The sequence below is a fragment of the Carettochelys insculpta genome, chromosome 34 (genome assembly GCF_033958435.1).
Source record: "Carettochelys insculpta isolate YL-2023 chromosome 34, ASM3395843v1, whole genome shotgun sequence".
Lineage (NCBI taxonomy): Eukaryota > Metazoa > Chordata > Testudines > Carettochelyidae > Carettochelys > Carettochelys insculpta.
This window is the reverse complement of record NC_134170.1, coordinates 1,646,816-1,674,650: the sequence shown is the minus strand read 5'-3', so window position 1 is coordinate 1,674,650 and position 27,835 is coordinate 1,646,816. Positions and strand designations below refer to the sequence as shown.

Sequence of the window (27,835 nt, the reverse complement as noted above, 5' to 3'; positions counted from 1 at the left end):
CCCCGGCCCCCTGGGGCAACAGGTGCCCTCCCCTGCTGGGGCAGGAGGGGCCCCGTTGCTGGCAAAGTGCCCCCGGTTGTCAGGGTAATGAGTTACTGTGCAGAGCAGGGGGGCCGGGCTGGGGGGCCTGGACCAGGTGGTCTCGTCGCTCCCCATCACACGGGTAACCAGCAGCCAGCAGGGAGAACAGGCGGTACCTCCACCACCGGGTTGCCCAGAGACTCGGCAGCTGCCTGGGGGGGAATGTGGCTGGGAGTGGGGCAGGGTCTGGCCCCTCTAGGGGCGCCAGCTCCCCCCAGCCCAGGGCAGGGCTGGCTGGCTCAGGGGCAGGGAGTGGGGCAGGGCCTGGTCCCTCTAGGGGTGCTGGCTCCCCCCGGCCCAGGGCAGGGCTGGCTGGCTCAGGGGGTGGGAATGGGGCAGGTGTTAGAGCCAGGAAGTGGCTCAGGGAGGGGTCCTTAACCCTGCCCCCCAGCTGGTAATTAACAGCCTAATCCCTGGCTCCAGGCCCCAGGACTAATGAAGCTGCGAGGGATTAGGGGGCTGGAGTCTGGCCCAGGCCAGGGCCCAGCTGTGCAGGAACCAGCCTTTGTTTGGGGCAGAGCCGGGGGCTGACCCAGCCCCTGGCACACAGCACCCAGCTGCCATGTGCACCAGCTGCTGGGGCAGGGAGCGGAGCAGCTAGCGGGGCGGCCGTGACCCACTCCCCCCACAGCCAGGATGGAAATAACCCACCCCAGGGGCCGAGCCGGGCACGAGAGGCTGGGGAGACGAAGCAGAGAGATTCCTGCTCCCCTCGCGGGGTCCCCGGCCAAACCCCATTCAGCCACAGCCACCGCCAAGCTGACGTTCCCCCCAGGTGCGCCCACTCAGCACTGCCTGCGGGCTGGCCCTGCTTGGAGCGTTAGTGAGACATGGGGGGCAAAGCCCAGCCCCTGCCCCCCAGACAACCCAGGAGTCCTGGCTCCCAACCCCTGCTCCGACCACCAGCCCCCACTGCCCTCCCAGCGCCAGGGAGAGAACCCAGGAGTCCTGGCTCCCAGCCCCCCTGCTCTAACCACCAGCCCCCACTGCTCCACCAGGTCAGGAAGGGACCCAGGCGTCCAGTGACAGATGGACACTGCGATTCGCACACCCGGCTCACATAAATTCACACTTCCGAATATGCCACACGAGCACGTGCGCGCGCACACACACACACTCATGGCACAAACTGACACACCTACACACTCCTTCACACACAGGCCAACAGACACTCAGTTACACACTCACGTGCGACAGGCCTGGCAATGCTTTGTACGCTCACACTCATGGGGTGCTCCAACCGACGGCAGAGAGTACACGTGCAGGTGCTCACTAGCACGCACACCCCTGTGCAAACAGTTGCACACTAATGCTAGCACTCTCACCACCTCCCTGTGGCACACAACTCCCTGGGCTTGTTCACACAATCATTTGCACACGCATCCACATTCACTCGTGCACACCCATGCATGGGGGGAGAGACGCACGCTTCCACATTCAAGCTCACTCGTGTGCACACAAGTACACTCACACTCATGCGAGGACCCTTGCATGCACACTCACACTCCTGGTGCACACAAGTACGCTCACACTTGTGCAAGGGCCTATGCACATACACTCACGCTCCTGGTGCACACTGTGTGCGCCCACATTCCCCCGCACACACAGGGCACACGCACACACCATGCACACGCGGGGCTGCAGGGAGACACCACCAGAGGGTTTGGTCCCATTCGGACGTTTATTCCAGGACAGGGTCCGCGCGGCAGGTTGGCACCATGAAAACGAAACAGACCAATTAATGGAGCAGGTAACGAGCGAGTGCCAGGACACGGGCGGCAGGGGAATGGCACAGCCAGATGGCGGGTGCAGGGCAGTTTCGGCATGTCCCCGTCCCCCTGTGAACGCTGGGGGGCCATGCCCCACAGGCAGAGCTCAGCTGCCTCCTCTAACAGCACCGAAAAACTGGGGACCCCTCCCCTCCTTTACTCAGACCTGTGTCCCCAGCAGAGATAGGGACCGGGAGCCAGGACTCCTGGGTTCTCTCCCCGGTGCAGGGAGGGCAGTGGGGGCTGGTGGTTAGAGCAGGGGGGGTGGGAGCCAGGACTCCTGGGTTCTCTCCCTGGCGCTGGGAGGGCAGTGGGGGCTGGTGATTAGAGCAGGGGCCGGGAGCCAGGACTCCTGGGTTCTGAGATAGATGTTGTGAGCAGATGGTTGAGAGCTGGCAGAGTGGCCAGAGTGGTGAGGGAAGCAGAAGCTGGGGACAGATATGGACCCCCAGCCCCTCTGCCAGGGGTGCTGTCACCTCAGGGGCATTTCCGCTCCACACACTGCTTCCCGCCCTCCTCGTACTCCTGCTTGGAGATCCACATCTGCTGGAAGGTGCCCTGGGTAGACGAGAGCAGGAGAGAACCCAGGAGTCCTGGCTCCCGGCCCCTGCTCTAACCACCAGCCCCCACTACCTTCCCAGTGCCAGGGAGAGAACCCAGGAGTCCTGGCTCCCACCCCCTGCTCTAACCACCAGCCCCGGGGGGAGAACCCAGGAGTCCTGGCTCCTGGTTCCCCCCGACTGTTACTTACCAGGGAGGCGAGAATGGATCCCCCAATCCAGGGGCTGAACCTCCGCTCCATGGTGCTGTTGCTAGCGATGAGTTTGAGGCGCATGCTCTGTGGGCAGAGGGGGGAGATTTGTTTCAGTCAGCACCAAGCGCAGGCTCCGGCACACACACACACCGGCACCGAGCACAGGCCCTGGCACGTGCGCACGCGCACACACACACACGCACACCCCGGCACCGAGTGCAGGCCCCGGCACACACACACGCGCCTGCGGGGCACAGCACTGCACGCGCGTGCTGTGATGGGGTTCAGGGGTCCCCCTGCACTGCACCCCGTCCACTGGCAGGAGAGACTCTCACTCAGCAGGTACAACAGGAGGTTTATTAGGCAACAGAAGCCCAGTTTCTCACAGAAGCGACAGCACAGCAGCCAGAGACAGTCCTTCCAACCCGTCCTGGGGAGAGGACCCCGAGGGGTGCCCCTGTGGGGTGTAGCTTTCCCCCTCCTCCGGCTGGCTGCCTTCCAGCTCTCCCTTTCCCCAGCCTCTAACTGCCGCCCCCGATTCAAAACCCAGCTCGGGTCCTCCCTCCTCTTTGTTCAGGGCAGAGGTGTTACCTGCCAGTTGTACCCCAGGGTCACCCTTAGCCACTAGGAGCTGCTCTGCCTGTCTCTCACATCCAGCCTGAGTCTCGCATTTGCACTCCCCACACTCCATCACACGCGCACACACACACACACACAGGCCGGCTGGGCAGTGCTGTGCGCACACACACAAACACACACTCACGGGCGGGGTTTTCTGCGACAGCTCCCGGTTCAGCCGGTCGGTGAAGCCCTGCAGCAGGGTGTTGCCCCCGGTCACGATGACGCTGCCGTACAGACCCTGGAGTCGGGGGGAGCTGGTGAGTCCGGCTTCACCCCGTCCCCTCCCAGCCCATCTCCCCCGGCCTCCAGCCTGTCCCCCTCTCAGCCCATCTCCCCTGGCCTCCAGCCTGTCCCCTCCCAGCCCGTCTCCTCCAGCCTGTCCCCTTCCCAGCCCATCTCCTCCAGCCTGTCCCCTTCCCAGCCCATCTCCCCGAGCCTGTCCCTCAGGCTCGACCTCCCCGGCATTACACCCCAAGGGATCCCACTTGCAGGGGACTCCCGCAGAACCCAGCCCCACGCCCTATGGGGCAGGCTGCGGGGAGACGTACTGGCCTGATGTCAATATCACACATGCCGATACTGGTGGTAACCACATGCCCGACACCCAGCATGGTGTTCCCGGAGAGACCCTGGAGGGGCAATGGGGATTGGCAGCTGTTACGAGGGGCCTGGCCCGTCCCCATGCCTCTATCCCCATCGTAACACCACTTCTGGCATGGCGGGGGGCTGGGAGCCAGGACTCCTGGGTTCTCTCCCTGGCGCTGGGAGGGCAGTGGGGGCTGGTGGTTAGAGCAGGGGCTGAGAGCCAGGACTCCTGGGTTCTCTCCCTGGCGCTGGGAGGGCAGTTGGGCTGGTGGTCAGAGCAGGGGGCTGAGAGCCAGGACTCCTGGGTTCTCCCCCTAGTGCTGGGAGGGCAGTGGGGGCTGGTGGTCAGAGCAGGGGGCTGGGAGCCAGGACTTCTGGGTTCTCTCCCCGGCACTGGGAGGGCAGTGGGGACTGGTGGTCAGAGCAGGGGGGCCGGGAGCCAGGACTCCTGGGTTCTCTCCCAGGCTGGAGTTGAGGACCCACCTTGACATTGGAGGGGTCAAACAGCCCCTCGGGGATGCGTAGTCGCTCTGCCCCATAGTCCGTGTTGTACCCATTGGGCATCTCGTAGTGCACCGTGGGCATCTGGGCAGCCACCCTGTGGGGCCGGGGAGAGAGGGGGCAGTGTCAGGCCAGGAATGGACCTTCTCAGCTGCCCCCAACCCCTCCCTCTGGCAAAGCCCACGGCTGCCCCCAGCCCTGGCACTCACTGCTCATCGTAGGGGGAGTCAGACACTTGCAGCACAGAGGCTTGAAAATCCTGGATCACCTCCTGGTGGGGAAACAAATGCGGGTCAGGGTGGAGAGAGAGAACCCAGGAGTCCTGGCTCCCGGCCCCTGCTCTCACCTCCAGCCCCAGCCCCCACTGCCCTCCCAGCGCCGGGGAGAGAACCCAGGAGTCCTGTGTGATGGGGTTCAGGGGTCCCCCTGCACTGCACCCCGTCTGCTAGCAGGAGAGACTCTCACTCAGCAGGTACAACAGCAGGTTTATGAGGCAACAGATGTCCAGTTTCTCACAGAAGCGACAGCACAGCAGCCAGAGACAGTCCTTCCAACCCGTCCTGGGGAGAAGACCCCGAGGGGAGCCCCTCTGGGGTGTAGCTTCCCCCCTCCTCAGGCTGGCTGCCTTCCAGCTCTCCCTTCCCCTAGCCTCTAACTGCCGCCTCCCACCCCATTCAAAACCCAGCTCGGCTCCTCCCTGCTCTTTGTTCAGGGCAGAGGTGTTACCTGCCAGTTGTAGCCCCAGGGTCACCCTTAGCCACTGGGAGCTGCTCTGCCTGTCTCTCACATCCAGCCTGACTCACACCGGCCCTCCCCGCACTCCGTCACATCCTGGCTCCCGGCCCCCCGCTCTAACCACCAGCCCCCCCCCGCCCTCCCAGTGCCAGGCAGAGAACCCAGGAATCCTGGCTCCTGGCACTCACATTGCAGGTGTAGTTGTGCCAGGACTTGGACACCTGGGGCAGCTTCTCCTTCTTCTTCCAGCTGGGGGAGGCGCCCTCACGCACGGGGTCCTGGAGGGAGGGAGAGTCGGGGTGAGTTGGGAGCAGCTCTGACCCCTTCTCCTTTCCCTGCATCACCCCCCCACCCCCATTTTCCCTGCCTGGCACCTTGGCGGCAATCATGTAGGGGGGGATGATCTCGATGTTCATCTCCTGGAAGAGCTCCCGGCACTGCATGGAGATGAAATCTCCGGCCAGCGGCGACTTCACGATGCCTAGAACCCAGCGCAGGGGGTGAACCCAGGAGTCCAGGCCCCCTGCTGTAACCACCAGCCCCCACTGCCCTCCCAGCTCCGGGGAGAGAACCCAGGAGTCCTGGCTCCCAGCCCCTGCTCTAACCACCAGCCCCCACTGCCCTCCCAGTGCCGGGGAGAGAACCCAGGAGTCCTGGCTCCCGGCCCCTGCTCTTACCACCAGCCCCCACTGCCCTCCCAGCACCAGGGAGAGAACCCAGGAGTCCTGGCTCCCGGTCCCTGCTCTGACCACCAGCCCCCACTGCCCTCCCAGTGCCGGGGAGAGAACCCAGGAGTCCTGGCTCCCACCCCCTGCTCTAACCACCAGCCCCCACTGCCCTCCCAGCGCCGGGGAGAGAACCCAGGAGTCCTGGCTCCCTGTCCCTGCTCTACCCACCAGCCCCCACTGCCCTCCCAGCGCTGGGGACAGAACCCAGGAGTCCGGGCTACCTGCCCTCCCTGCTGTGACCCCTCCCCCGCAGGGCAGGACCCAGGCGTCTGGACAGGGCGCACCTTGCTGCAGGATGTACCCATCGTGGACGGGGATGGCCGTAGTGTGGGTAGCGCCGCTGTCCAGGACCAGGCCAGTGCTGCGCCCGTTGGCAAAGCTGGTGCCCAGTGGGCAGGTTAAGGGCCGGTGGTTGAGGGGAGAAGGGGCTGTGGGACCCCTGGCACCCAGTGGGGACCCCACCCCTCCACGGCCCAGACCTCCACGATCGCCCCCACCTGCTCGGCTGCGTGCCAGGACCGCCCTTGGGTCCCTCCTCAGCCTTCTCCACCCCCCGGCAGCCCCACATGCCACCAACCCCCAGCCCTCCACATCCCCTCCAGGCAGCACCCCACACCCCCAATCCCCCAGCCTCCCCCCCGAGCCCTCTTGGGCAGCCGCCCTCACCCTCAGCCTCCCCCAGCCCTCCATGTCCCCTCCAGGTCCCTGGGCAGCCCCCCATGGCCCCCAATCCCCTGGCCTCTCCCCGCCCCCTCCCCCCCCGGGCAGCCTCCCCAGCCCTCCATATCCCCTCCAGGCCCCTGGACAGACCCCCATGTCCCCCAATCCCCCAGCCTCTCCCCTCCCCCCTCACGACCCTGGGCACGACCCCCACCCTCCATATCCCCTCCAGGCAGCACCCCACACCCCTCAATCCCCCAGACCCCCACACCCCCCTGGGCAGCGCCCCATCTGCCCCCCAGTCCCCTGGACTCCCCCATCCCCCCAGAGCCCCCAGCCCCCCAGGCAGCACCGCAAGCCCAGCAGGCACCCATGTCCCCTGCAGCTGCTCAGCTGCCCCCGCCTTGGCACCAGCCCTGCCCCCCGCCCCCCACAGCCTGGCCCCCAGGATACGCAGTGAGAACAGCCGTCTTGCAGAGGAAGAAGGCCGGGATGCTGTATTGCTCGAACATCAGCTCGGTCAACTTCTCCCGCTTGGCCCGTGCGTTCCACTGTGGGAGAGACGGGACGGGGGCGCTGGGGGCAGGGTGACAGAGGCCGGGAGTGAGGGGCCCCGGGGACAAGAGCACGTGTGGGGGCGGGGGGGCCAAGGGAACATTTGGGGGCGATGTCGGGCTGCACGGAGTGAGGTGGGGGACGGCGCAGAGCAGGGCGGGCGCAGGGGGGACAAAGGGACACAGGGGGTGATGACGGTGCTGGGGGAGGACTTGGACTGAGGGGTGACAAGTTAAAGGAATCGCGGGGGGATGCACATGCTGATATCGGGGTATTCAGTCACGTGGGACACGAAACTGCGGCGGGGACACGAAATTGTGTCGGGGAGGACAGAGGGTACCACCGCGGGGAGCTGTGGCGAGGACATGAGGACCGTTCGGGGGAGGACAGAGGGTACCACCGTGGGGAGCCGTGTCGAGGACACGAGGACCGTTCGGGGGAGGACAGAGGGTACCACCGTGGGCAGCCGTGTCGAGAACATGAGGACCGTTCGGGAGAGGACAGAGGGTACCACCATGGGGAGCCATGTCGAGGACATGAGGACCGTTCGGGGGAGGACAGAGGGTACCACTGTGGGGAGCTGTGTCGAGGACATGAGGACCGTTCGGGGGAGGACAGAGGGTACCACTGTGGGGAGCCGTGTCGAGGACATGAGGACCGTTCGGGAGAGGACAGAGGGTACCACCGTGGGGAGCCGTGGCGAGGACATGAGGACCGTTTGGCGGAGGACAGAGGGTACCACCGTGGGGAGCCGTGTCGAGGACAGGAGGACCGTTCGGGGGAGGACAGAGGGTACCACCGTGGGGAGCCGTGGCGAGGACACGAGGACCGTTCGGGGGAGGACAGAGGGTACCAGCGTGGGGAGCCGTATCGAGGACACGACGACCGTTCGGGGGAGGACAGAGGGTACCACCGTGGGGAGCCGTGGCGAGGACACGAGGACCGTTCGGGGGAGGACAGAGGGTACCACCGCGGGGAGCCGTGTCGAGGACACGAGGACCGTTCGGGGGAGGACAGAGGGTACCACCGCGGGGAGCCGTGTCGAGGACACGAGGACCGTTCGGGGGAGGACAGAGGGTACCACCACGGGGAGCCATGTCGAGGACACGAGGACCGTTCGTGGGAGGACAGAGGGTACCAGCGTGGGGAGCCGTGTCGAGGACATGAGGATCGTTCGGGAGAGGACAGAGGGTACCACTGTGGGGAGCCGTGTCGAGGACATGAGGACCGTTCGTGGGAGGACAGAGGGTACCACCACGGGGAGCCGTGTCGAGGACACGAGGACCGTTCGTGGGAGGACAGAGGGTACCACCGTGGGGAGCCGTGTCGAGGACATGAGGACCGTTCGTGGGAGGACAGAGGGTATCACCGTGGGGAGCCGTGTCGAGGACACGAGGACCGTTCGGCGGAGGACAGAGGGTACCACCGTGGGGAGCCGTGTCGAGGACATGAGGACCGTTCGGGGGAGGACAGAGGGTACCACCGTGGGGAGCCGTGTCGAGGACACGAGGACCGTTCGGGGGAGGACAGAGGGTACCACCGTGGGGAGCCGTGGCGAGGACACGAGGACCGTTCGGCGGAGGACAGAGGGTACCACCGTGGGGAGCCGTGTCGAGGACACGAGGACCGTTCGTGGGAGGACAGAGGGTACCACCGTGGGGAGCCGTGTCGAGGACACGAGGACCGTTCGGGGGAGGACAGAGGGTACCACCGTGGGGAGCTGTGTCGAGGACACGAGGACCGTTCGTGGGAGGACAGAGGGTACCACCGTGGGGAGCCGTGTCGAGGACACGAGGACCGTTCGGGGGAGGACAGAGGGTACCACCGTGGGGAGCCGTGTTGGGGGGAGGTGAGGGGACCTACTGGCGCCTCAGACATGAGTACGGGGTGCAGTGCCGGCTCCGACTTGATGTGTTTGCTGTAGGTGTGGTCCAGGATGGCCTGGAAGCAATCCCAGTCCTCAACTGGGGGTACATGCAGGCGGGAGAGACAGAGAGAGGGGCTCTGTTAATGTGACAGGCAGGACACCGGCCCATGGGGGGTGGGGAAGCCCCATCGGGGAGCGAGACAGGCCATGGCGGGGGAAGGGGTAGATGAGCCCAAGGGATCAGGGGTCCAAGGCAGGGCAGGTCCCAGGGCTGGGAGCAGTGGGGGAAGCCCAGGGGATCAGGAGTCCAAGGCAGGGCAGGTCCCAGGGCTGGGGGCCGCGGGGGGAGCCCAGGGGATCAGGGTTCCAAGGCAGGGCAGGTCCCAGGGCTGGGAGCAGTGGGGGAAGCCCAGGGGATCAGGAGTCCAAGGCAGGGCAGGTCCCAGGGCTGGGGGCCGCGGGGGGAGCCCAGGGGATCAGGGGTCCAAGGCAGGGCAGGTCCCAGGGCTGGGAGCAGCGGGGGGAGCCCAGGGGATCAGGGGTCCAAGGCAGGGCAGGTCCCAGGGCTGGGGGCCGCGGGGGGAGCCCAGGGGCTGGGGGTCCAAGGCAGGGCAGGTCCCAGGGCTGGGAGCAGCAGGGGGAAGCCCAGGGGATCAGGGGTCCAAGGCAGGGCAGGTCCCAGGGCTGGGGGCCGCGGGGGGAGCCCAGGGGATCAGGGGTCCAAGGCAGGGCAGGTCCCAGGGCTGGGAGCAGCAGGGGGAGCCCAGGGGCTGGGGGTCCAAGGCAGGGCAGGTCCCAGGGCTGGGGGCCGCGGGGGGAGCCCAGGGGATCAGGGGTCCAAGGCAGGGCAGGTCCCAGGGCTGGGGGCCGCGGGTGGGCTGGCTGCAGCCTCACTCATGCCGTTCTTGAGGGGCGACAGGACCTCCGTGTTCTCCCGCGGGACGTGCAGCGAGTTTGTGTCGATGTAATAAACCTTCCCTGGCTTTTTTTCCTTCTCCCCATCCAGCTCCAGCGCCACCTCCTCAGGGGCCAGCAGCCCCACCGTGGTCGGGAAATCCGCCTGCAACAAGGGCCTTGAGACAGGGCCTGCGCCCCACAGGCATTGTCTGCTCCCTGGTGCAGGGCGGGGAATGGGGCAGGGCCTGGCCCATCAAGGGGCGCCGGCTCCCCCCGGCCCAGGGCAGGGCTGGCCGGCTCAGGGGCAGGGAATGGGGCAGGGCCTGTCCCCTCTAGGGGCGCCGGCCCCCCCCGGCCCAAGGCAGGGGGATTTCATTAAGGATGGCTGAAGGGGGCTCTAGGGATCCCAGTGGTCGGAGTGCGGACATGGATGTACCTTTGGACAGTCTTCTCCAGCATAGCCAGCTCGGACTGAGAACGAACCAATATCGAAAACAAGCGCCCCCACCTCATCTGGGAGGGAGAGAGAATTAGTCATCTGTGCCTACCTCTGGGATGCGCCCACCTCTGGGGCGGGCGTCCGGGGACACGGGGGACCCCTTGGCCAGCGCCGAGATGCTCCCACTTCTGGGGTGGGACAGCCGGAGACACAGGGACCCCTCGCCCGGCACTGAGATGTGCCCACCTCTGGGGTGGGGCCACTGGGGACATGGGGACCCCTGGCCCGGCGCTGAGATGCGTCCACCTCTGGGGCAGGGTGGCCGGAGACACAGGGACCCCTGGCCCAGCGCCGAGATGCGCCCACCTCTGGGGTGGGACAGCTGGAGACACAGGGACCCCTCGCCCGGCGCTGAGATGCGTCCACCTCTGGGGCAGGGTGGCCGGAGACACAGGGACCCCTGGCCCAGCGCCGAGATGCGCCCACCTCTGGGGTGGGACAGCTGGAGACACAGGGACCCCTCGCCCGGCGCTGAGATGCGCCCACCTCTGGGGCGGGGCGGTCGGTGACATGGGGACCCCTCGCCCAACACTGAGATGCGCCCCAGGGCCGAGCGTCCCTCTCCCCGAAGCACGGTGCCCCCAGGTGACCCCTTACCTCCTCCATAGACCCCGCCACTCATCCTGGCCGTGCTGCCCCTGCAGATGGGGGGGTCAGGCGTGGGGGTGGAGGGGCTGTTCAGCACCCAGGCCGCCGGACAGCGAACGGGAATTGGAATGGGGGGGGGGGAGCTTTGATCCCAGCCAATCACAGCCTGCGCCCCCCATGCCAAGCAGCCCCTGATTGGCCAACAGCACAGACAATAAGTGACAATCTGGGGTTTCTTAAAGGGGCAGATGCAGATTTGGCATTGATATGTGCGGGCGCCCTCCCACCGCAGCCCCCACTATCCCCCAGCGCCAGGAGAGAACCCAGGAGTCCTGGCTCCCAGCCCCCGCTCTGACCACCAGCCCCCACTGCCCCCCCAGCGCCGGGGAGAGAACCCAGGAGTCCTGGCTCCCGGCCCCCTGCTCTAACCACCACCCCCACTGCCCTCCCAGCGCCGGGGAGAGAACCCAGGAGTCCTGACTCCCGGCCCCCTGCTCTAACCACCAGCCCCCACTGCCCTCCCAGCGCCGGGGAGAGAACCCAGGAGTCCTGGCTCCCACCCCCTGCTCTAACCACCACCCCCACTGCCCTCCCAGCGCCGGGGAGAGAACCCAGGAGTCCTGGCTCCCGGCCCCCTGCTCCGACCACCAGCCCCCACTGCCCTCCCAGAGCCGGGGAGAGAACCCAGGAGTCCTGGCTCCCGGCCCCTGCTCTAACCACCAGCCCCCACTGCCCTCCCAGCGCCGGGGAGAGAACCCAGGAGTCCTGGCTCCCGGCCCCCTGCTCCGACCACCAGCCCCCACTGCCCTCCCAGAGCCGGGGAGAGAACCCAGGAGTCCTGGCTCCCGGCTCCCGTCCCCTGAATTCCCACACTCACCAGCTGGGAGTGTCTCTCTTTCCAGGTGGAGTTCAGATTGTTTCGGGGTGCAAAGCCCCAGGACATGGGAAGGCGGCGGGGGCTGAACACGGAGACGGGTAGAATGGGGGTACGGGGGCGCTGAGGAGATGGGCAGGTGGGGGTGGGGATGGGCACTTAGAGTAGAATCGAGGGGGGCCGGGAGCCCAGACTTCTGGGTTCTCTCTGGGCATTTGGGGGGGGCAATGGGGAGCTGTGATCCATGACTCCTGGGTTCTTCCCGGGTGTGGAGGGGCTGGGGGCTACGACGCCTGGGTTTCCCACGGGTGTGGGGGGACAGTGCGTAGCTGGGGCCCTAGACTCCTGGGTTCTCCCTGGTTGTGGGGGGAGCAGTGGGGGGCTGGTGGCCCAGACTACTGGTCTCTCTGAGTGTGAGCGGAGCAGTGGGGCCCAGACTCCTGGGTTCTCCACATGTGGGGGGCTGGGGGCTAGGACTCGGGGGTTCTCCATGAGTGGGGGTCTGGGGCTAGGGCTCCTCGGTTCTCCCCGGGGGTGGGGGGGCTGGGAGCCCGGACTCCTGGGTTCTCCCCGGGGGGGGCACTGGGGGGCTGGGGACCAGGACTCCTGGGTTCTCCCCGGGGGGGGGCACTGGGGGGCTGGGGGCTCGGACTCCTGAGTCCTCCCCGGGGGGGCTGGGGGCCCGGACTCCTGGGTTCTTCCCGGGGGGGCAGTGGGGGGGGCTGGGGGCCGGACTCCTGGGTTCTTCCCGGGTGCGGGGGTGTTGGGGGGGCTCCACCCCGCGCTGCTGAGGGCCGGCAGTGGGTCCCCCCGGACTGTGGGGCCCCGTGGTGGGTGGAAGCTCCTGGAGGGGGCGGGGCCCGAGTGGGGGGCTGCTCCAAGGCTGCCGCACGACGCCTTGTGTCCCGCCCCCCGGAGAGCCTGAGGAGCGGGGCTATAGCCAGGGGGCGTGGCCAAGGGGCGTGACTGGCGGAAGAGGGCGGGGTCATTGCCTTCGCTTTGGGGAGGGGCGTGGCCACGGGAGGGGCTACACGCCGGGGGCGGGGCTAGAGCCCGGCCCGCGCTCGGCTCCTGCCCCCGCCGGGCCCGGAACGAGGCTACCGCGTGCGGGCCCCTCCCCGCCGCCATATTAGTCTGAGAACGAGGCGGGCGGCGGCCGCCATCTTGAACTGACAGGGCGGCCGCCATGTTGGGTGGAGAACGAGGCCCGAAGGGGGAGGGGCCAAGCCGCCTTAGCCCCGCCCCTCTGCTCGCGGTGGCCGGCGCGTGCGGCCGTCGTTGGTCCAAGCTGGCGGCCCCCGGCGATGACGCGGCCCCCGCGGCCGGGCCCCCCCCCGCCCCGCTGCCGGCCGCGGCCCCGCCCCCCCGCGCGCTGCCGGCCCTCGACCTATCGCTGAGCCCCGCGCGCGCTGGGGGCGGGATCCTGCGGCGGCGCGGGCCGGGAGCGCGCGCGGGGGGGCGCCAGGTGCGCGGGGGCTGACGGGAGCGGGGCCAGAGGCGCGTGGGGGCTGATGGGAATGGGGGGGGGGGCGGTCAATACCCCAGGGGCTCATGGGAACGGGGGGCAGTGGCTCAGGGGCTCATGGGAACAGTGGGGGGGCAGTGGTTCAAGGGGGCCTGGGGGCGCTGCCCCAGGGGCTCATGGGAATGGGGGGAGGGGGCAGTGGTTCAAGGGGGCCTGGGGGCGCTGCCCGAGGGGCTCATGGGAATGGGGGGAGGGGGCAGTGGTTCAAGGGGGCCTGGGGGCGCTGCCCGAGGGGCTCATGGGAATGGGGGGAGGGGGCAGTACCCCCGGGGGGCAGTGCCCCAGGGGTTCCGGGCGACAGGGGTCAGTGGGGCCCAGGGGAGAGGGTGTGGGTGGGGGTTTGCCCCCTCAGTGGGGGGAGGATGGGGCTTTGCTCCCCAGGGGTTTCAGGGAGAGCCCTGCCCCGGCTAACCCCCTGCTCTCACCCCAGGTCCGTTTCCGGCTGAGCTCCGACCCGGATGAAGCCTGCACCGGTCCGGTGCCCGCAGCCCCCGGCAGCCCCCCTGTCACGGCTGTGCTGGCGCCCTTCCCTGCAGAGCCGGGCGGGGCCGAGGCGCTGGTGAAGATGGGTCTGGGGGCTCCTGAGGGAGAGCCCCCTCCCGGGGGCAGCCTGGCTACCCCTGCCCTGCACACCAGCCTGGCCCTGGGCGAGGAGGTGTGGGCAGCTGCCCAAGCGGGCTTCGATGCCCACCGCGCCGCGCAGGAGCTGCTGGCCAGCTCCTTCCTCGCCCGCTGCAGCGTGGAGGGGAAGGCGGCCGCAGGTGAGAGGTGGGGCAGCCCCCGCCTGCCCCACACCCTGGCTCTGCCAGTGTCCCTCACTCCCGACCTGCAGTCCCTGCCCCACCGACCCAGCCCTGGGTGGGAAATTCCCAGCCTGTCTCTGCACCCGCAGCCATGAACATCCCCCGGGAGCAGCAGCTGTACCAGGGGCTCGTGAGCCTGCAGGTGCCTGCAGAGGAGGTGCTGAGCTGTGCGCTGCAGGAGAAACTCTCACTCATACGACCCCAGCCCGAACCCCGCAGAGTGAGTAACCTCAGTAGGGCCTGTGCCCTCTAGGGGCGCCGGCTCCTCTTGGCCCAGGGCAGGACTGGCTGGCTCAGGGGGTGGGAATGGGGCAGGGCCTGGCTCCTCTGGGGCACCGGCTCCCCCCAGTCCAGGGCAGGACTGGCCGGCTCAGGGGGTGGGAGTGGAGCAGGACTGGCCCCTCTGGGTGCCAGCACCCCTGGGTGCGGGAGTGGGGCAGGACTGGCTGGCTCAGGGGCTCCCCCCGGGCCCTGGGTGCGGGAGTGGGGCAGGACTGACTGGCTCAGGGGCTCCCCCCGGGCTCTGGGTGCGGGAGTGGGGCGACCCGGCTGCCAGGCTGATGAGGTGTCTCTCGCTCGTTCGCAGGAGCCAGAGCGCGAGGGCCCCGACCTGCGGATGTTCTTCGAGCCCAGGGCGCTGGTTGCGGAGACCCCCTGCCTGGGTGTGGCGGGGCTGCCCCCCCTGCGGCTCCAGCCCCACACCCGCCCCCCTGCCGCCACCTTCCTCATGTTCCGCCAGCTGCAGCAGTGGGAGGCCTAGGGGGCCCCCCCACCCCGCAATAAAGCCCTGCGCAGAGCTGCTGGTGTCTGGATGTGGGGCTGCTGGGGGGTCGTGGTTCCCAGCGTGCCGTGGGGCAGCCCCTCTGGCCTGGGGGATGGGGAGGGCCTTCGGGACTACATTTCCCGCAGGGCATTGCGCGAGGGGGAGGGGCAGAACTTCATTTCCCAAAAGGCCGAGGCACAGCCGGAAGCGCACGCGGCGTGGCAGTGCGCATGCGCGGAGGCGGGATGGCGGGCGGGATGGAGCGCCTTTCGGCGGCTGAATTCGAACGGGTGAAGCTGAGTTACCTGGAAACCATCACCCAGGTAACGGGCCGGACCATGCAGTGCGGGGGCGGGATTTGCATTGGATCTAGCTCGGGTTCAGTTTCTGATGCCCCGACCCAGGAGCTGGAAGAGGCCGCCGGCTTGATGGGGCAGCTGGAGCGAAACCTGAGTGCCTGGGCGCGGCGGACAGGGCAGTCGGAGGCGCTCGCCCAGGTAACCCCCATTCCTGGAATGGTTTATTCTGGGCAGGCTTGCCCCTCTGCCGGTTGGAGCGGCCCGTCTAGCGCCAGACCTCCCCTCGGTCTGGCCCATTTCTGTTCCAAGTTTGAAACGTTTCCCGGGCCCTGAAATGGTGCTTTCCGCCCGGCGGCCCCCGTCCTCCGATTGGTGCGTCCCTCTCTATTCCGCCAATGGTATGGACCGCGTGGCGTCTCCCCTTCCCCCGAATGGTACAGTCTACCAGTGTCCTCCCCTTAACGGTATGTTCCTCGGGGTTTGTTCCGCCCTTCGCGAATGGTACGTTCTACCCGTCTCCCCCTCTCACCCGAATGGTGGACGCTGCCCGCCTTGCCAATGGTATGTTCCTCGGGGCTTCTTCCCCCCCTCCCCCGAATGGTGTGTTCTTCCAGGGTCTTCTGCCCCCCCCGCGTTCCGTACGGCATCGCCCCCCTTCCCGAATGGTACGTTCCACTCAGCTTCCCCCCCCCCCCCCATTCACTTCTCCTCTCTCTCCCCCCAGGTGTGGCGCCGCTTCCAGACCCAGCTGAGCGCCACGTGCGCGGCCCTTCCGCACCCGCCGGAGTCCTGAACGCTGCTGCGCCTGCGCCGGACCGGCCCCCACCACAGCGGGGCAATAATCGGTGGCTTTTATTTATAGATAATAGAATCAACATCTGCAAAGATAAAACTCCACGTCACACGGGGGCGGGGTCAGCCGCGGCCCCCCGGGGACACTGAGGCAGCTGGGTGGGCCCCTCCCCCGACCGGCAGCGACCCCCCCCTACGCAGCACGGTGCAGTCCAGGAGGGGGTGGGCCGGGCCGGGCCGGGCTTCGCCGCCGCTGCAGGGCGCCTGTGCCTCCGGCTGGGCCTAGCTTGGGGGCTCGGCCCCTGCTCCCCTCACTGGCCGCCTGGCTGGCCCTTGTGGAGCAGGTAGACGGGGCGCTGGAACCCTGTGGGGAAGTGGGGGGGGGGTTAGTGCCACGCAGCAGGGGGAACCCACCTTCCCCACCCCGCTAGCACCCCACGGCTCTGCATCCCCCCCCGCCCCCGAGCCACCTGCCACCCCCTGCTGGAGGCCCAGAGCCAGAGCGCATCACCCTCCCCCCCCCCCCCGCCAGCCGGGCAGGGCTGGGCTGGGCATGTCAAGCAGGAGCCCACCACCGCTGAGGGAACCCCGCCACAGCAGCTAAAACGCCACGTGCCCTAGGGCTGAGCCTGCACCCACCCCTGCCTGCAGGGAGCCGAAACTGCCCCTGTCCCCACCCCTCACCGGCAGGGACCCACCTGGCAGGGCCATGGCCCCGCCAGCACCTCACAGCTAACAGCCCCCCCCGTGCGCTGTGAACCTCTCCACCCCAGGGAGGAGTTTCACAGGCCCGGTATCCCCCTTCACACCCTCCTTGAGAGCCACCGGCCCGGCCCACGCCCAGCAGCCTGCCCAGCAAAGGTCCCTTAGGGCAGAAACAGAACTAGCAGATCCCACAGCTCACCTTGTTCTGGCCTCGCTCTCCAGGGTGCTCACCCCCGTCTCCCTTGTACCACCCCCAAGAGCTGCTCCACACTCATCCCTGCACCTTAACACCCGCCCTGCCTAAAGCCCTTTCCTCTGCGCAGTCTGACACCGGCACAGGACCTGCTTCCACCCTTTATAAATCTCATCTTGGGAACCAACACTGCAGTCCTCTGTTTGGGGGCCTCTCACCCCAACATGGACAGGAGAAGCCCAGGGAGAGGGACAGCTCTGGGGTATGAGCATTTGCCTGCTAAACCCAGGGTTCAGAGTTCAATCCTGGGGGAGGGTCATTTAGGGCTTGGGGCAAATACATGTCAGGGCTGGTGCCTGGGCCTGCCACAAGGGCAGGGGACTGGATGAGATGGCCTCCTGCTGTCCCTCCCAGCTCCAGGAGATGTGTATTATCAACTCCAAGGGGGAGAACTGCTCGAAAGCCCTCCCCTTTCACAACCCAAAGTTTCAGGAGATGAAAACCTCAACAAGCCCCACCAGCAGCCCCTGAAATGCAAATCCCCTGCTGCCCCCCCTGGGCATGTTGCGTGTCACGAGGGCACATGACTGGCAGCAGCAAAACCAGAGCGCAGCGTGCCTGTCAGCCGTAACATTCCTCAAACGAGGCCTTTGGGAGTTCCTGCCTCTTGAGATGAGATCTTTATCCCAAATAGGGGCCAACAGTCCACCTTTCTTTGGACTGTCTGGCACAGGGCAGAACTCCCCTTCCCAGGCCAGTTCTCCCACACCAGTCATGGCTCATTGGCTTATTCAGCCTGGCCGGGTTTGACTCCAGGCCAGCCCAGCTGATGGGTTTTAAGTCTGCAGGACAAGGGAGTAGTTTCTCCCCCCACATCAGGAGACCTCCTGGCCCTCGCCAAGGCTGCCATCTACCACAGCAGGAGGAGGATGGTGGACCAGGGGGCGCTGTGTGACTATTTTGCTCCTGCCTTATTTCACCCATCCCAGCAGAGTTCTCCCGGGCACATCTCCTGGCTCCTCAACCAGCTTCCAGGAGCACTGGGTGCTCTCCAGGGCCATTTGCTCCGTGTCGCCTTCTGCTTTCCTCCTTTTAAACCTGTGACCCTCCACCGCCCGTCCCTAGCTTCTAAGTTGTCCCAAGTGTCGGGTTGAGTCTGGGTCTACTAGCCCCTCCTGCTGGGCTGGGGCTGGGGCCGGGGCCTTGGGGGACCAGTAGCTCCCCATAAGCCTGGGGTAGCAACCCCCAGCCCGTACAGCACTCCCAACCCGCAGCCACGATAGGCGAGGTGATGGGAAATGAGGCCTCTGGCTGCAGGGACACACCACTGAGAACAGAGGCCAGGCAGGTTCCCCCTCCCCACACTCACCTCTGGAGCTGTTGTGTGGCCGGCCCACCAGCTCGCAGCTTGAGAAGCCGACCTCCGGGGAGGTCAGGTAGGCAGCGAACTGCTCGGGTTTCAGCTTGATGCGGTAGTAGTTTCTGTAGATGGTTTCCTGGGGAGGGGAGACGCACATCAGAGACAATTCCAGCACCCGCCGGCAGGGAGTGTCCCCCTGGGATCCCCACTGCCCCCAGGCACAGCTGGCAACCCCCCAGCCCTGCTCACCGTCAAGTTCTTGCGCTTGCCGTAGGAGGACCAGGGCTGGGGCTCGAGCAGCAGGATGCCCCCCGGCCGCAGGTGCCGGTAGATGCGTTTGAACAGCCGCTTCAGGCCCTCGTCCCCCCAGTTGAGATGCACCCACTTGGTGAGGCTGAGACACAGCACCACATCGTACTCTGCCTTCTGCGTGGCCAACAGCTCGTCCCGCTCCAGCACGTAGTTACCCTGCAGGGAGGGCAGCAGCTCAAGCCAGGCTGGGGGAACCCAGGTGGCCAGACTCCCAGAGCTGCAAGGGGACCCAGGAGTCCTGGCCCCCGGCCCCCTGCTCTAACCACTGGCCCCCACTGCCCTCCCAGTGCCAAGGAGAGAACCCAGGAGTCCTGGCTCCCACCCCCTGCTCTAACCACCGGCCCCCACTGCCCTGCTTGAGCTTCCTAAGCCATTTCAGTCCTGGAGCAGGTGTGAGATCCCAGTGAACCACTGAGGGGTTAACTCACAAGTCAACCCCTAGTGAATGTCAACTCCCACACGATGCTTTCCCAGGGGCACCGCTTAACTAAAAAGGCCTGACTTGGCGAGGGGGGGGGGGTGCGTGGCAAAGTGTTCAGGGCTCTCCCACACAGCCTACCCCAGCAACCCCAGCCCTCTGCAGCTTCCTTCTACCCCCCTCCAGCCCCCACATGGCTCCCCTCAGCCTGACCCCCTGCCAGACACAGCTCTCCAGGCATATCTGCTGGACCTCCCTCAACCAAGGCCCCCAGCATAGTCCCCACACCCCCCGACGTCAAATGCAGGAGCGCCCCCCCCACATCCAACTCAGCCCAAACCCCACCCCAGCCCCAGAACAGGAGGGGAACAGGCCAACGGCCCTGCCTGCCACCCGAAGCCCAAGCGGAGGGGATCACACCTCACCCGAGAGCAGCATGGACACCAGGGGGGCAGGGATGTGTCTGGGTCTGTCCCTGCAACCCACCCCATGCTTTGTCTGGCCAGGCCTGGCCCTGGGCCACCCTCAGGGGCAGGATGCAGCAGTGTCACTTTCCACCCTGCCCAGCCAGCCAAGGGCCTGTGCAGCAAAAGCGCAGCAGCCACCCACAAGCCCCCTGCCCGGGGACTGGGAGGGTCAGGCAGAGACCAGTATTCCGGGGGAGCTCTCGGGTGCCAGCCCTCACTGGCTGCAACCAACTGGGTGGGAGGTGTGGGACACGTCCCAGCATGCACTGCTGGCCGCACAGCATGCTGGGACTCACAGCACACATCTCCGAGGGAGGCCTGTGACGGAGTTATCAGGAAAAGAGCCTGGAAATGTACCTGGAGTATCTCCTGGCCAACGGACGAGCTCTGTCGGGGAATTCCAGCCCTCAGGTCCTTCGGCTACTCAACTGAACTAGGCTGCCTCACGCCCCGGGGTCTCAAGTGAGCAGGGAAACTGAGGCAGGGACGGGCCGAGAACACGAGCAGAACCCCACCCGTTCTGCCACCCGCCTCATCCTCCTTGACCAATCCTCTGAAAAGTGCTCCTAGAAACCTGCCCCCGTGTTTGGGCAGCACCTCTCTCCTCCAGCCCTGGGGGATGCAGGCCAGGCTGCTCTCCTGCAGCACCCTCTGGACCAATCCCACTGCCCCAGGAGCAGGAGGGGAACCGCCAAGCTGGGGGTGAACTCCCTATGACACCCACTCACCCACCCACCCAGAGAGCAGTGCCTCAGCTGGAGCGCAGCAAGGAAAGGCCCTCAAGCCAGGGCATGCAGGCAGCTCAGCCCTTCTGAGACCCTGGCCCACAGCCCCTCCACCTTCCCGCAGGCTGCCTGATTCCCCATTTCCCCTCACCCCAGATCGCTGCCACAGACCAGTCCTCCACGGAGCAAAGGGGGCACTGGCCCCTTTTTAGGGGAACTGAGGCATGGGCACAGGCCGGCCCAGCTCTCCTGCTCCGGGGGGGGGGGGGGCGAAGTGCCAATTGCCAGAGGATGGACCCTACAAGGCATCTGGCCCCTGGCCCGAGAGAAACTCCCGCAGACTTTTATTGCCCCCTCACTTGTCCCCAGGACTCCAGAGCAGAGCGCCGGAGACTTCTGGGCCTCCACTGAGATGGAGTCTGACACTGGTTCCCCAACAGCCCCCACGAACCTCAGGATCCAGCCCCATGATCTAATGCCCCCTGCGTCCTGCCAGCCCTTCCCACCTCCAGCACTGCCAAGCCTAGGAGGGGCGTTACCGCCCACCCAGACCTAGGGGACGGAGGTCTCCCGCTTAGCTCAGGGGGCGTGTCTCAAGCTGCCCTATGAGCACGGGCTGTTGGGGGAGTCCCCGCCCCTCACTGAAAGCTACTGCTACTCATCCGCTGCAGGGCAAGTGAGAGCGTGGGGCGGGGTCTCCTGACACCCCCCCACCCAGCCCGGGCCTCTTACCCGCACAAAGATCACGTTGTCGGGAAACTCGGCGGCCGCCCCGTCCTGGGGCACCCGGGGGGCAGCGATGGGCCCCCTGCTGGCTGTCAGCGAGGCAGGGAAGCAGCTCCGCCTCTTGGGGCGGGCTCCCTCCGCCCCCTCGGCCTCCTCCTGCCGCTGCTGGATCTCCTCCGACAGGTAGTGGCGGATGTTCTGGCGGGCCGAGTGGATGAGGGTCCCGTCGATGTCCAGCCCCACCACGCGGGCGGGCTTCCACTTCTTGGCAATGCTGAGCGTGAGGTGCCCCACGTTGCAGCCCAAGTCCAGCACCTCCTTGCCCTGGAACCACTCGGGCTTCATGACCCGCAGCCGCCCGTCCTCGCAGTTGGGGTTGCGGTAGCCGTAGTACTTGCAGTAGTTGCCGTACTGGAATTTCCTCTGCTGCCGGCGGCGCTTGGCCGTGGGGGGTGGCTGCTGCCTCCCGCTGCCCTTCCCCTTCTCTGGGGGGCTCTTCCCCGCCGGGCCCCCGCCTTTGGCGGCGCCCGGCCCGGGGGGCTGCGGTGCCGGCTTGGTGCCCCCGGCCGCCTCCGACTTGCTGCAAGTCCTGCGCCGCTTCCGGTGCCGCCCGCCCCCGGCGCCCGCCCCCGGCGGCTCGGCGGCCTGGGGGGGCAGCAGCGGGGCCACCACCTCGTCCCGGCAGTTGATGGCGGTGTTGAGTTCGTAGGGCTGCGGCGTGGGGCAGGCCCCGCAGGCCTTGCAGTCTCCGCCCCGAGCCCGGTGGCGGTGGCGCTTGCGGCCGGCCCGGGCGGGCGAGGCCAGCAGCACGGCGTCGGCGTCCTGGGCGTTGAGGCTGAGCGGGTCGGTGATGTCCTTGGGGATGAGGATCTCCACCGGGTCGCGGCCCCGGGCCGGCAGCGGCGAGGACTGGGGCGTGGTGGCGTTGAGCGCCCGGTTCACCTCCTCGTCCAGCAGGCTGTTGAGGTTCAGGGGGTCGAAGATGTTGCCCCCCAGCAGGAACTCGGAGGGCAGGACGGGCTCGCACTCGGAGGCCGCCCGCCGCCGCCGCTTGGAGGCCGGGTGCTTGAAGCCCCCCCCCGCGTGGCAGCTGTTGCGCCGCTTCCCCCCGCCGGGCGCCCGCGGGGGCGGGGGCTGGAGGCCGTTGCGGGGCCGCGGGGGGGGCGGCTCCCCGCCGCCCGCCGCCTCCGGGGGGGGCCCGCCGCGCAGCGCCACGTGGGGGGGGCCGGCCCCGCCCCCGCCGCCGCCGCGGCCCCGCCCCCCTGCGGCCCCGCCCCCCTGCGCGCGCGCGCCCGGCTCGGCGGGGGCGCGCAGCGGGGGCGGCGGGGCCGGCACCAGGAAGGTCTCGGTCTTCTCCGCCGCCGCCGCCATCTCCAGCATCCGGTGACGCGGGGTGGGGGGGCGGCCCGAGCGCCTCCTCCCGCCGCCGCCGCCGCCTGGCTCCCGTCAACGGCCCGCCCCTGACGGGTGTCCCCCGCGCATGCGCCGGCGCGACGCGCAGCCGCAGTGGCGTCGGTCCCGCCGCCCAGGCTAGCGCATGCGCGGCCTGCGCGCGAGCGGAGACTGCCGCGGCTCGCCGCGCCCACCTCGGAGTCGCTGGGAAGGCGAACTCCCCCCGCCCTCGGCCGCGGCTCATATAAGCGGTGGGCGGGCCCTCCCCCCGAGCCACGCCCCTGCCGCCGGCGGGCGGCCAATCCCGGCGCGCGCGTGGCCCGGCCCACGTGCGCCGCCGGCCAATGGGCTCGACGGACTCCCCCCATCCCACCCACCCGCCCCGTGCGCGAGCGCGGCCCCCTCCGCCTTCCTCCCGCCCCTCACCCGCCGCCTCAGCCAATGGGAGCGCACAACGAAGGCCGTGCGAAGAAATCGGGGCGCTCTGCGCTCCTCTTGCCTGGCGCCCGTGGGCTCCTCCGGGGGGGGGACTTCGAGATCAGAGGTGTCCTTGCAAAGTGCCTGTTGCCCCTCCCCGTAGGCGCGTATTTAAAATACCCAAGCGGGCCGCTGGCGGGCAGCAACCGGGACACAAACGGCTCTCCGCGGAGCGCGGGAAAGGATTGAACACGGCTCCGGTTCAGGCGCTCAAGTAGACACCTAAACCGTGTAGGGAGTCAACCGGGGGCGGGACTCGGCCGGTTATTCACCCGGGAACTGGTAAATGCCATCGGGCCCCGTGGGGGCGAGTGACAGACCCGCGTGAGCGGAGCCGCCCGCACGGGTTTGGGGGAGGGCACACCTCCCCTCAAGGCCCCTCCGCGGAAGGGGCGGGGAGAGGTTACGTGTCCACTCCCGGGGCTTGTCGGGAGTTGTAGTTTGTGCCAGAGCGGGGCCGGGCTCCGCGCCTGCGCAGAACGAATCGCTGCACAGGAGCGTTCGCCCCGCCCCTGGGGCAGGCGTGGGGGGGCGTCGAAAGGGGGCTGGCCCCTCCCACCTGACCTTTCACCCCGTAGAGTTCCGCGGCCTTTGACCCCTAAGAAAATCACAGGCGGCCTCCCTTCCCTATATGATCTATGACCTCTGACCTTTCATCTCCTGTGATGACACCTTCCCATCTGACCTCTGACCCCGCTGATCGCTCCTGCCCGTGACCTTTGCACTTTGATCACAAACTGCCTCTGGCTCCTGTTGATGACCTTTCACCTCCAGCCCAGGCTGGGGCAGCCCTGGTCAGCCCCTCACCTTTGACCCCTCACCTGTTGCACACCCCAAGAGTCCCCGACATCCCCATCCTGCCAGTGCTTCCAGATGGGGGAGGGGGGGACCCTGCTCCCGCCAGCCTGGCCCCAGGCCTATGGGGCAGGATCGCTCACGCCACATGAAACAAATGCAGCCACCCGCTCTAGCCACTACTTGGGAGGACCACGTCTTGTTTCGCCTCAGCACCGGCCTCAGAACAAGACCTTGCAAACAGCACTGTCCCAGTGAATGCGGGATGGTCTCAGGCTGCGGCTCCCCGCATTTACATTGGGAGAGAAGCCCCTGTCTCAAAGGTCTCACAGGCTAAAGAGACAGACAGGAAGCCATGCTAGTCTACATACTATCAAAAAAAAAAGCAGTCAAGTAGCACTTTAAAGACTAACAAAATAATTTACTAGGTGAGCTTTCATGGGAGAAGCCCCCGTCCCATGAAAGCTCACCTAATAAATTATTTGTTCGTCTTTAAAGTGCTACTTGACTGCTTTTTTTGTTTTGCTAAAGAGACAGGGCAAACAAGGGCTGAGAGGAAAAACCGCAGAAGAGAGGTGGAAGTAACCAGCCTTAGGTTATATAAAAAATTGTGTCTCTCTCTATGACAAGAGGTGCATGGGTCAGGCTGAATATGCTGTGTAACAATTCCTAGATGGAACTGCTGTGTGCATTGCATTACATCCATCCACAGCTGTTTGCCTCAGGAGTTTCGTGTATTTAAAATCAGATTTGACACATTAACACGGATGTAAGGTTTAGCCGTGTGATGTAGTTTTACAGTCCGAAATCAGCAAGACTTTAAGCACTGCATGGCTAAGTCAGGATCTGTGCACTCACTGTCCTACACAGCATGCTGTTCCAGGATTCCCTGGGGTTCAAATACAAATGTGTATTAGGATCAAGCATTTTATTTCAGGGTAGGGATGGTGAAATTGTCCCTCTCCCTGAATATACTGACCAGACCAGATAGGAACCCTCAAACATTCACATACAAGGGTCTCTTAAGATACAAAGCCATTGGCTCTGCCACACGGAGAAAAAACCGGCCCGTAACATCCGGTGACCTAAAAAGAACTACGGGCCCCATAGTATCAGTGACGAACGTGTGTGCACAGGCCCTGGAGTCTGTAGGATGGATGGTCCGGCCACATGTAGCCCCACAGCTTCCATATCCGTCCACAGAGACGCTGGGGCTGTCACAGGGCCAGTCCCACCCACCCCCACCATTATAAGCCTGGTTACAGCCCACGGTCTAGGGGTCTGGCCCATGTACACACCTACAGGGTCCTATGTGTATCGTTATAATTGAAACCCTCATAAACAGCACATTGTGTAGCTCCGGGCCCTGCACCGGCCCATGTGTTGCCTGCGTGTCTGCACGCCCTAGGGAGCTGTACAGGCGCTGGAGTGCACGCTGTGCAGGCCTACACACATGAACAGCACCACAACACAGCCTCTAGGGCGACCACAAGAGGTACAGTCAGTGCAGGGTGAAACCACGTGGTCAGCGGCAGGGCTACCACGCAGACCCCGCCCGCTCTCCCTCCCTCTCGAAGGCACCGCGCATGCGCAACCCAACCCCCGTCTGTGCCAAGAGGCGCATGCGCAGTGAGCTCGACCAACGCGCCTGCCCTGTCCCCGCCCCTCCCCCGGCAGACGGCTGCGCATGCGTGGGTGTGTGAGGGGCTGAGAGAGCGAGATTGGCGCCTGCGCACTGCCCGGAGGGAGTGAGGCCGTCAGGAGCGGGTGAGGCTCGAGCGCAGCTGGTGGACTGGCGCGTGCGCGTGCGCGGGAAAGGGCGCGCGGGCGCGCGAAAAAAGGCGCCAAAGCCCGTCCCAGCTCCTGAGGCCGGTGGAGAGCCCATAGGCTGGGCCCGCCCTGCCCCAGGCGGGTCCCCATTGCCAACCCGCCACGGGTTTACCTCAGGAAAAGGCTGGGGCACCCCTGCCCTGGCGTGCCCTGCTTTCCTGGGTCAGTCCGGCGCCGGGCGCTTGCGCCAACCCGGCCTCAGCCGACGGCCACCAAACCCAGCTCACCACGTCTGTTTTACCTCACGAACCCTGGCGCGGAGGGGCCCGATCACCCCCGGCTCAGTCCTGCCTCCTGTAGCAATATGGCGCCAGGCGCTTGCGCCAACCCGGCCTCAGCCGAGGGCCACCAAACCCAGCTCACCACGTCTGTTTTACCTCACGAACCCTGGCGCGGAGGGGCCTGGTCGCCCCCGGCTCAGTCCTGCCTCCTGTAGCAATATGGCGCCGGGCGCTTGCGCCAACCCGGCCTCAGCCGAGGGCCACCAAACCCAGCTCACCACGTCTGTTTTACCTCACGAACCCTGGCGCGGAGGGGCCCGATCACCCCCGGCTCAGTCCTGCCTCCTGTAGCAATATGGCGCCGGGCGCTTGCGCCAACCCGGCCTCAGCCGAGGGCCACCAAACCCAGCTCACCACGTCTGTTTTACCTCACGAACCCTGGTGCGGAGGGGCCCGGTCGCCCCCGGCTCAGTCCTGCCTCCTGTAGCAATATGGCACTGGGGACCAACACCAGCTTGGTGTCACCTGAGGGGCTAATAAACTCATGTTCGCTATGTCTCTTGTCTCACACAAAGAGCCATTCTGGGGTCTGGTTACCCTCTACTTGGCATCCCCTCCCAGAGCAAATGAGCCCCATGCCCAAAGCCAAGGCGCCTCGAGGTTTGTTTCTTTTTTCCTTCCAGAGGGGCATTGCTTTGGGACGTGGTTGCCTTCCCTCCTCCGCATGAGGATCCTTCCTCCGTCATTGTGGCGGAGGCTGGGGCAGCCTTGACATAGGGTCAAAAATATGTAACGTCTATGGCTGTGAGGCCTCATAACTGGTGCCTCTTTGCCAGGCCCAGCTGCCTGTTGCCCGGCATTGCTTCCTGTGTCAATATGGCTCCCCCTGCACACACACAACATGGCCTCATCAGAGGGCCAAATAAAACCTTTATACCTACGTTTGTTTTACCCCAGAGTAGGTGTCAACATGGGGCCAGGCTGCCCTGCTCCTCGGTATTGTCTCCCGTATCAATGTGGCGCCCAAACTAAGAACATGCCAACACGCAGACATTGGAGGAACAAGAAACCTATCTGCCCATGTCACCGAAGGGCTAAATCCCCCAAGGACCCCGTCTCTTTGAGCCTGTGAACGGTGGCGCTGCGGAGCAGGGCGCCCCTGTCTCCACCGCGGTGGCGCCAAAACCAAAGTCCCCTAAAGCAACATAACTGCCTGTTTTACTTCCCGAGAGGGGTGCACCACACCAGCCCCGCCCTGGCCGGCAGAACGCCAAGGTGGCAGCTGTCTAAGGGCACAAAAGCTAAAAAGTCGTGGGTGGTTTACGTCATCAAAGGTGCCAGTGTGGCCTTTGATCACCCATGGCTGCCCAAAATGCTCCAGGCTGCCTGCTTAGTCGTCTCATGGGAGATACAGGGAAGGTGACGCTAGACGGATCGATTGTCCGCGTCGTCAAGGGGGCTAAACGCGGGGATGAATTGCCTGAGGAGGTTCTGGGATCTCCGTCACTGGAGATACTGGAGAACGGGTGGGACGGGCCTCTGTCAGGGATGATCTCGGTGGTGCTTGGCACGGCTGTCAGGGCAAGGGGCTGGATCTGATGACCCTCTGAGGTCCCTTCCAGTTCTCATAGTCTATAATTAGAAAGTCTCAGTTCCGAAGAAGTTAGTCTGTCCCACGAAAGCTCGTCACCTAATAAATAATATCGGCAATCTTTAAAGTGCCGCAGGGCTGCTTTTATTTATTTTTTTTTGGCTTCATGATTATATAGCTAGAGGCGTGGCTGAGGATAGATAGATAGATAGATAGAAGGAGCGGGCGGGGATAGATAGATAGATGGGTGGGAGGGGATAGATAGATAGATAGATAAGTAGAGGGGGCGGGCGGGGATAGATAGACCGGGGGTGGGAGGGAATAGATAGATAGATAGATAGATAGAGGGGGGTGGGAGGAGTTAGATAGAAGGAGCGGGCGGGGATAGATAGATAGATAGAGGGGTGGGAGGAGACAGATAGATAAATAGATAGATGGGGTGGGAGAAGATAGAGGGGGCGGGAGGAGATAGATAGATAGAGGGGGCGGGAGGAGATAGATAGATAGATAGAGGGGGCTGGAGGAGATAGATAGATAGATAGAGGGGTGGGAGGAGACAGATAGATAAATAGATAGATGGGGTGGGAGAAGATAGAGGGGGCTGGAGGAGATAGATAGATAGATAGAGGGGTGGGAGGAGACAGATAGATAAATAGATAGATGGGGTGGGAGAAGATAGAGGGGGCGGGAGGAGATAGATAGATAGATAGAGGGGGCGGGAGGAGAT

General features: G+C 65.9%; 4 protein-coding genes across 8 annotated transcripts in view; 2 read left to right on the top strand and 2 right to left on the bottom strand.

The window, feature by feature from the left end:
• Positions 1 to 1,766: 1,766 nt before the first annotated feature.
• On the bottom strand, positions 1,767 to 11,825 carry ACTL6B (actin like 6B). Of its 2 annotated transcripts, XM_074982983.1 has the most exons (15): positions 11,718 to 11,825; positions 10,850 to 11,031; positions 10,190 to 10,266; positions 9,751 to 9,916; positions 8,853 to 8,953; positions 6,888 to 6,985; positions 6,059 to 6,153; positions 5,421 to 5,527; positions 5,235 to 5,324; positions 4,521 to 4,582; positions 4,294 to 4,408; positions 3,774 to 3,854; positions 3,368 to 3,463; positions 2,602 to 2,688; positions 1,767 to 2,408 (listed from the first exon to the last, which is right to left on the bottom strand). In XM_074982983.1, exons 2-15 carry the CDS (start codon positions 10,872 to 10,874, stop codon positions 2,328 to 2,330), a joined length of 1,281 nt encoding a protein of 426 aa, XP_074839084.1. In that variant the 5' UTR covers positions 10,875 to 11,031; positions 11,718 to 11,825; the 3' UTR covers positions 1,767 to 2,327. The 2 variants fall into 2 exon arrangements, with proteins under 2 accessions (XP_074839084.1, XP_074839085.1); XM_074982984.1 differs by lacking the exon at positions 11,718 to 11,825 and having other exon boundaries at positions 10,850 to 11,081.
• A 1,060-nt stretch (positions 11,826 to 12,885) lies between these two features.
• PPP1R35 (protein phosphatase 1 regulatory subunit 35) lies at positions 12,886 to 14,839 on the top strand. Its single transcript, XM_074983051.1, has 4 exons — positions 12,886 to 13,179; positions 13,670 to 14,000; positions 14,132 to 14,262; positions 14,629 to 14,839. Exons 1-4 carry the CDS (start codon positions 12,901 to 12,903, stop codon positions 14,800 to 14,802), a joined length of 915 nt encoding a protein of 304 aa, XP_074839152.1. The 5' UTR covers positions 12,886 to 12,900; the 3' UTR covers positions 14,803 to 14,839.
• Positions 14,840 to 15,941: 1,102 nt separating this feature from the next.
• Positions 15,942 to 22,409, bottom strand: MEPCE (methylphosphate capping enzyme). The gene is made up of 4 exons (XM_074983050.1): positions 20,809 to 22,409; positions 18,404 to 18,622; positions 18,164 to 18,290; positions 15,942 to 16,260 (listed from the first exon to the last, which is right to left on the bottom strand). The coding sequence occupies exons 1-4, from the start codon at positions 22,180 to 22,182 to the stop codon at positions 16,208 to 16,210; spliced, it is 1,773 nt and encodes a 590-aa protein (XP_074839151.1). The 5' UTR covers positions 22,183 to 22,409; the 3' UTR covers positions 15,942 to 16,207.
• A 2,780-nt stretch (positions 22,410 to 25,189) lies between these two features.
• ZCWPW1 (zinc finger CW-type and PWWP domain containing 1) overlaps positions 25,190 to 27,835 on the top strand; it is a 37,299-nt gene continuing 34,653 nt past the window's right edge. For 3 of the 4 annotated variants that reach the window (XR_012643094.1, XM_074982938.1, XM_074982935.1), the window contains exon 1: positions 25,191 to 25,233. The gene's annotated coding sequence lies outside the window, so the exon portion shown is untranslated. Of the gene's footprint in view, positions 25,234 to 27,835 lie in introns of all 4 variants that reach the window. The other variant, XM_074982939.1, reaches the window with a different exon arrangement.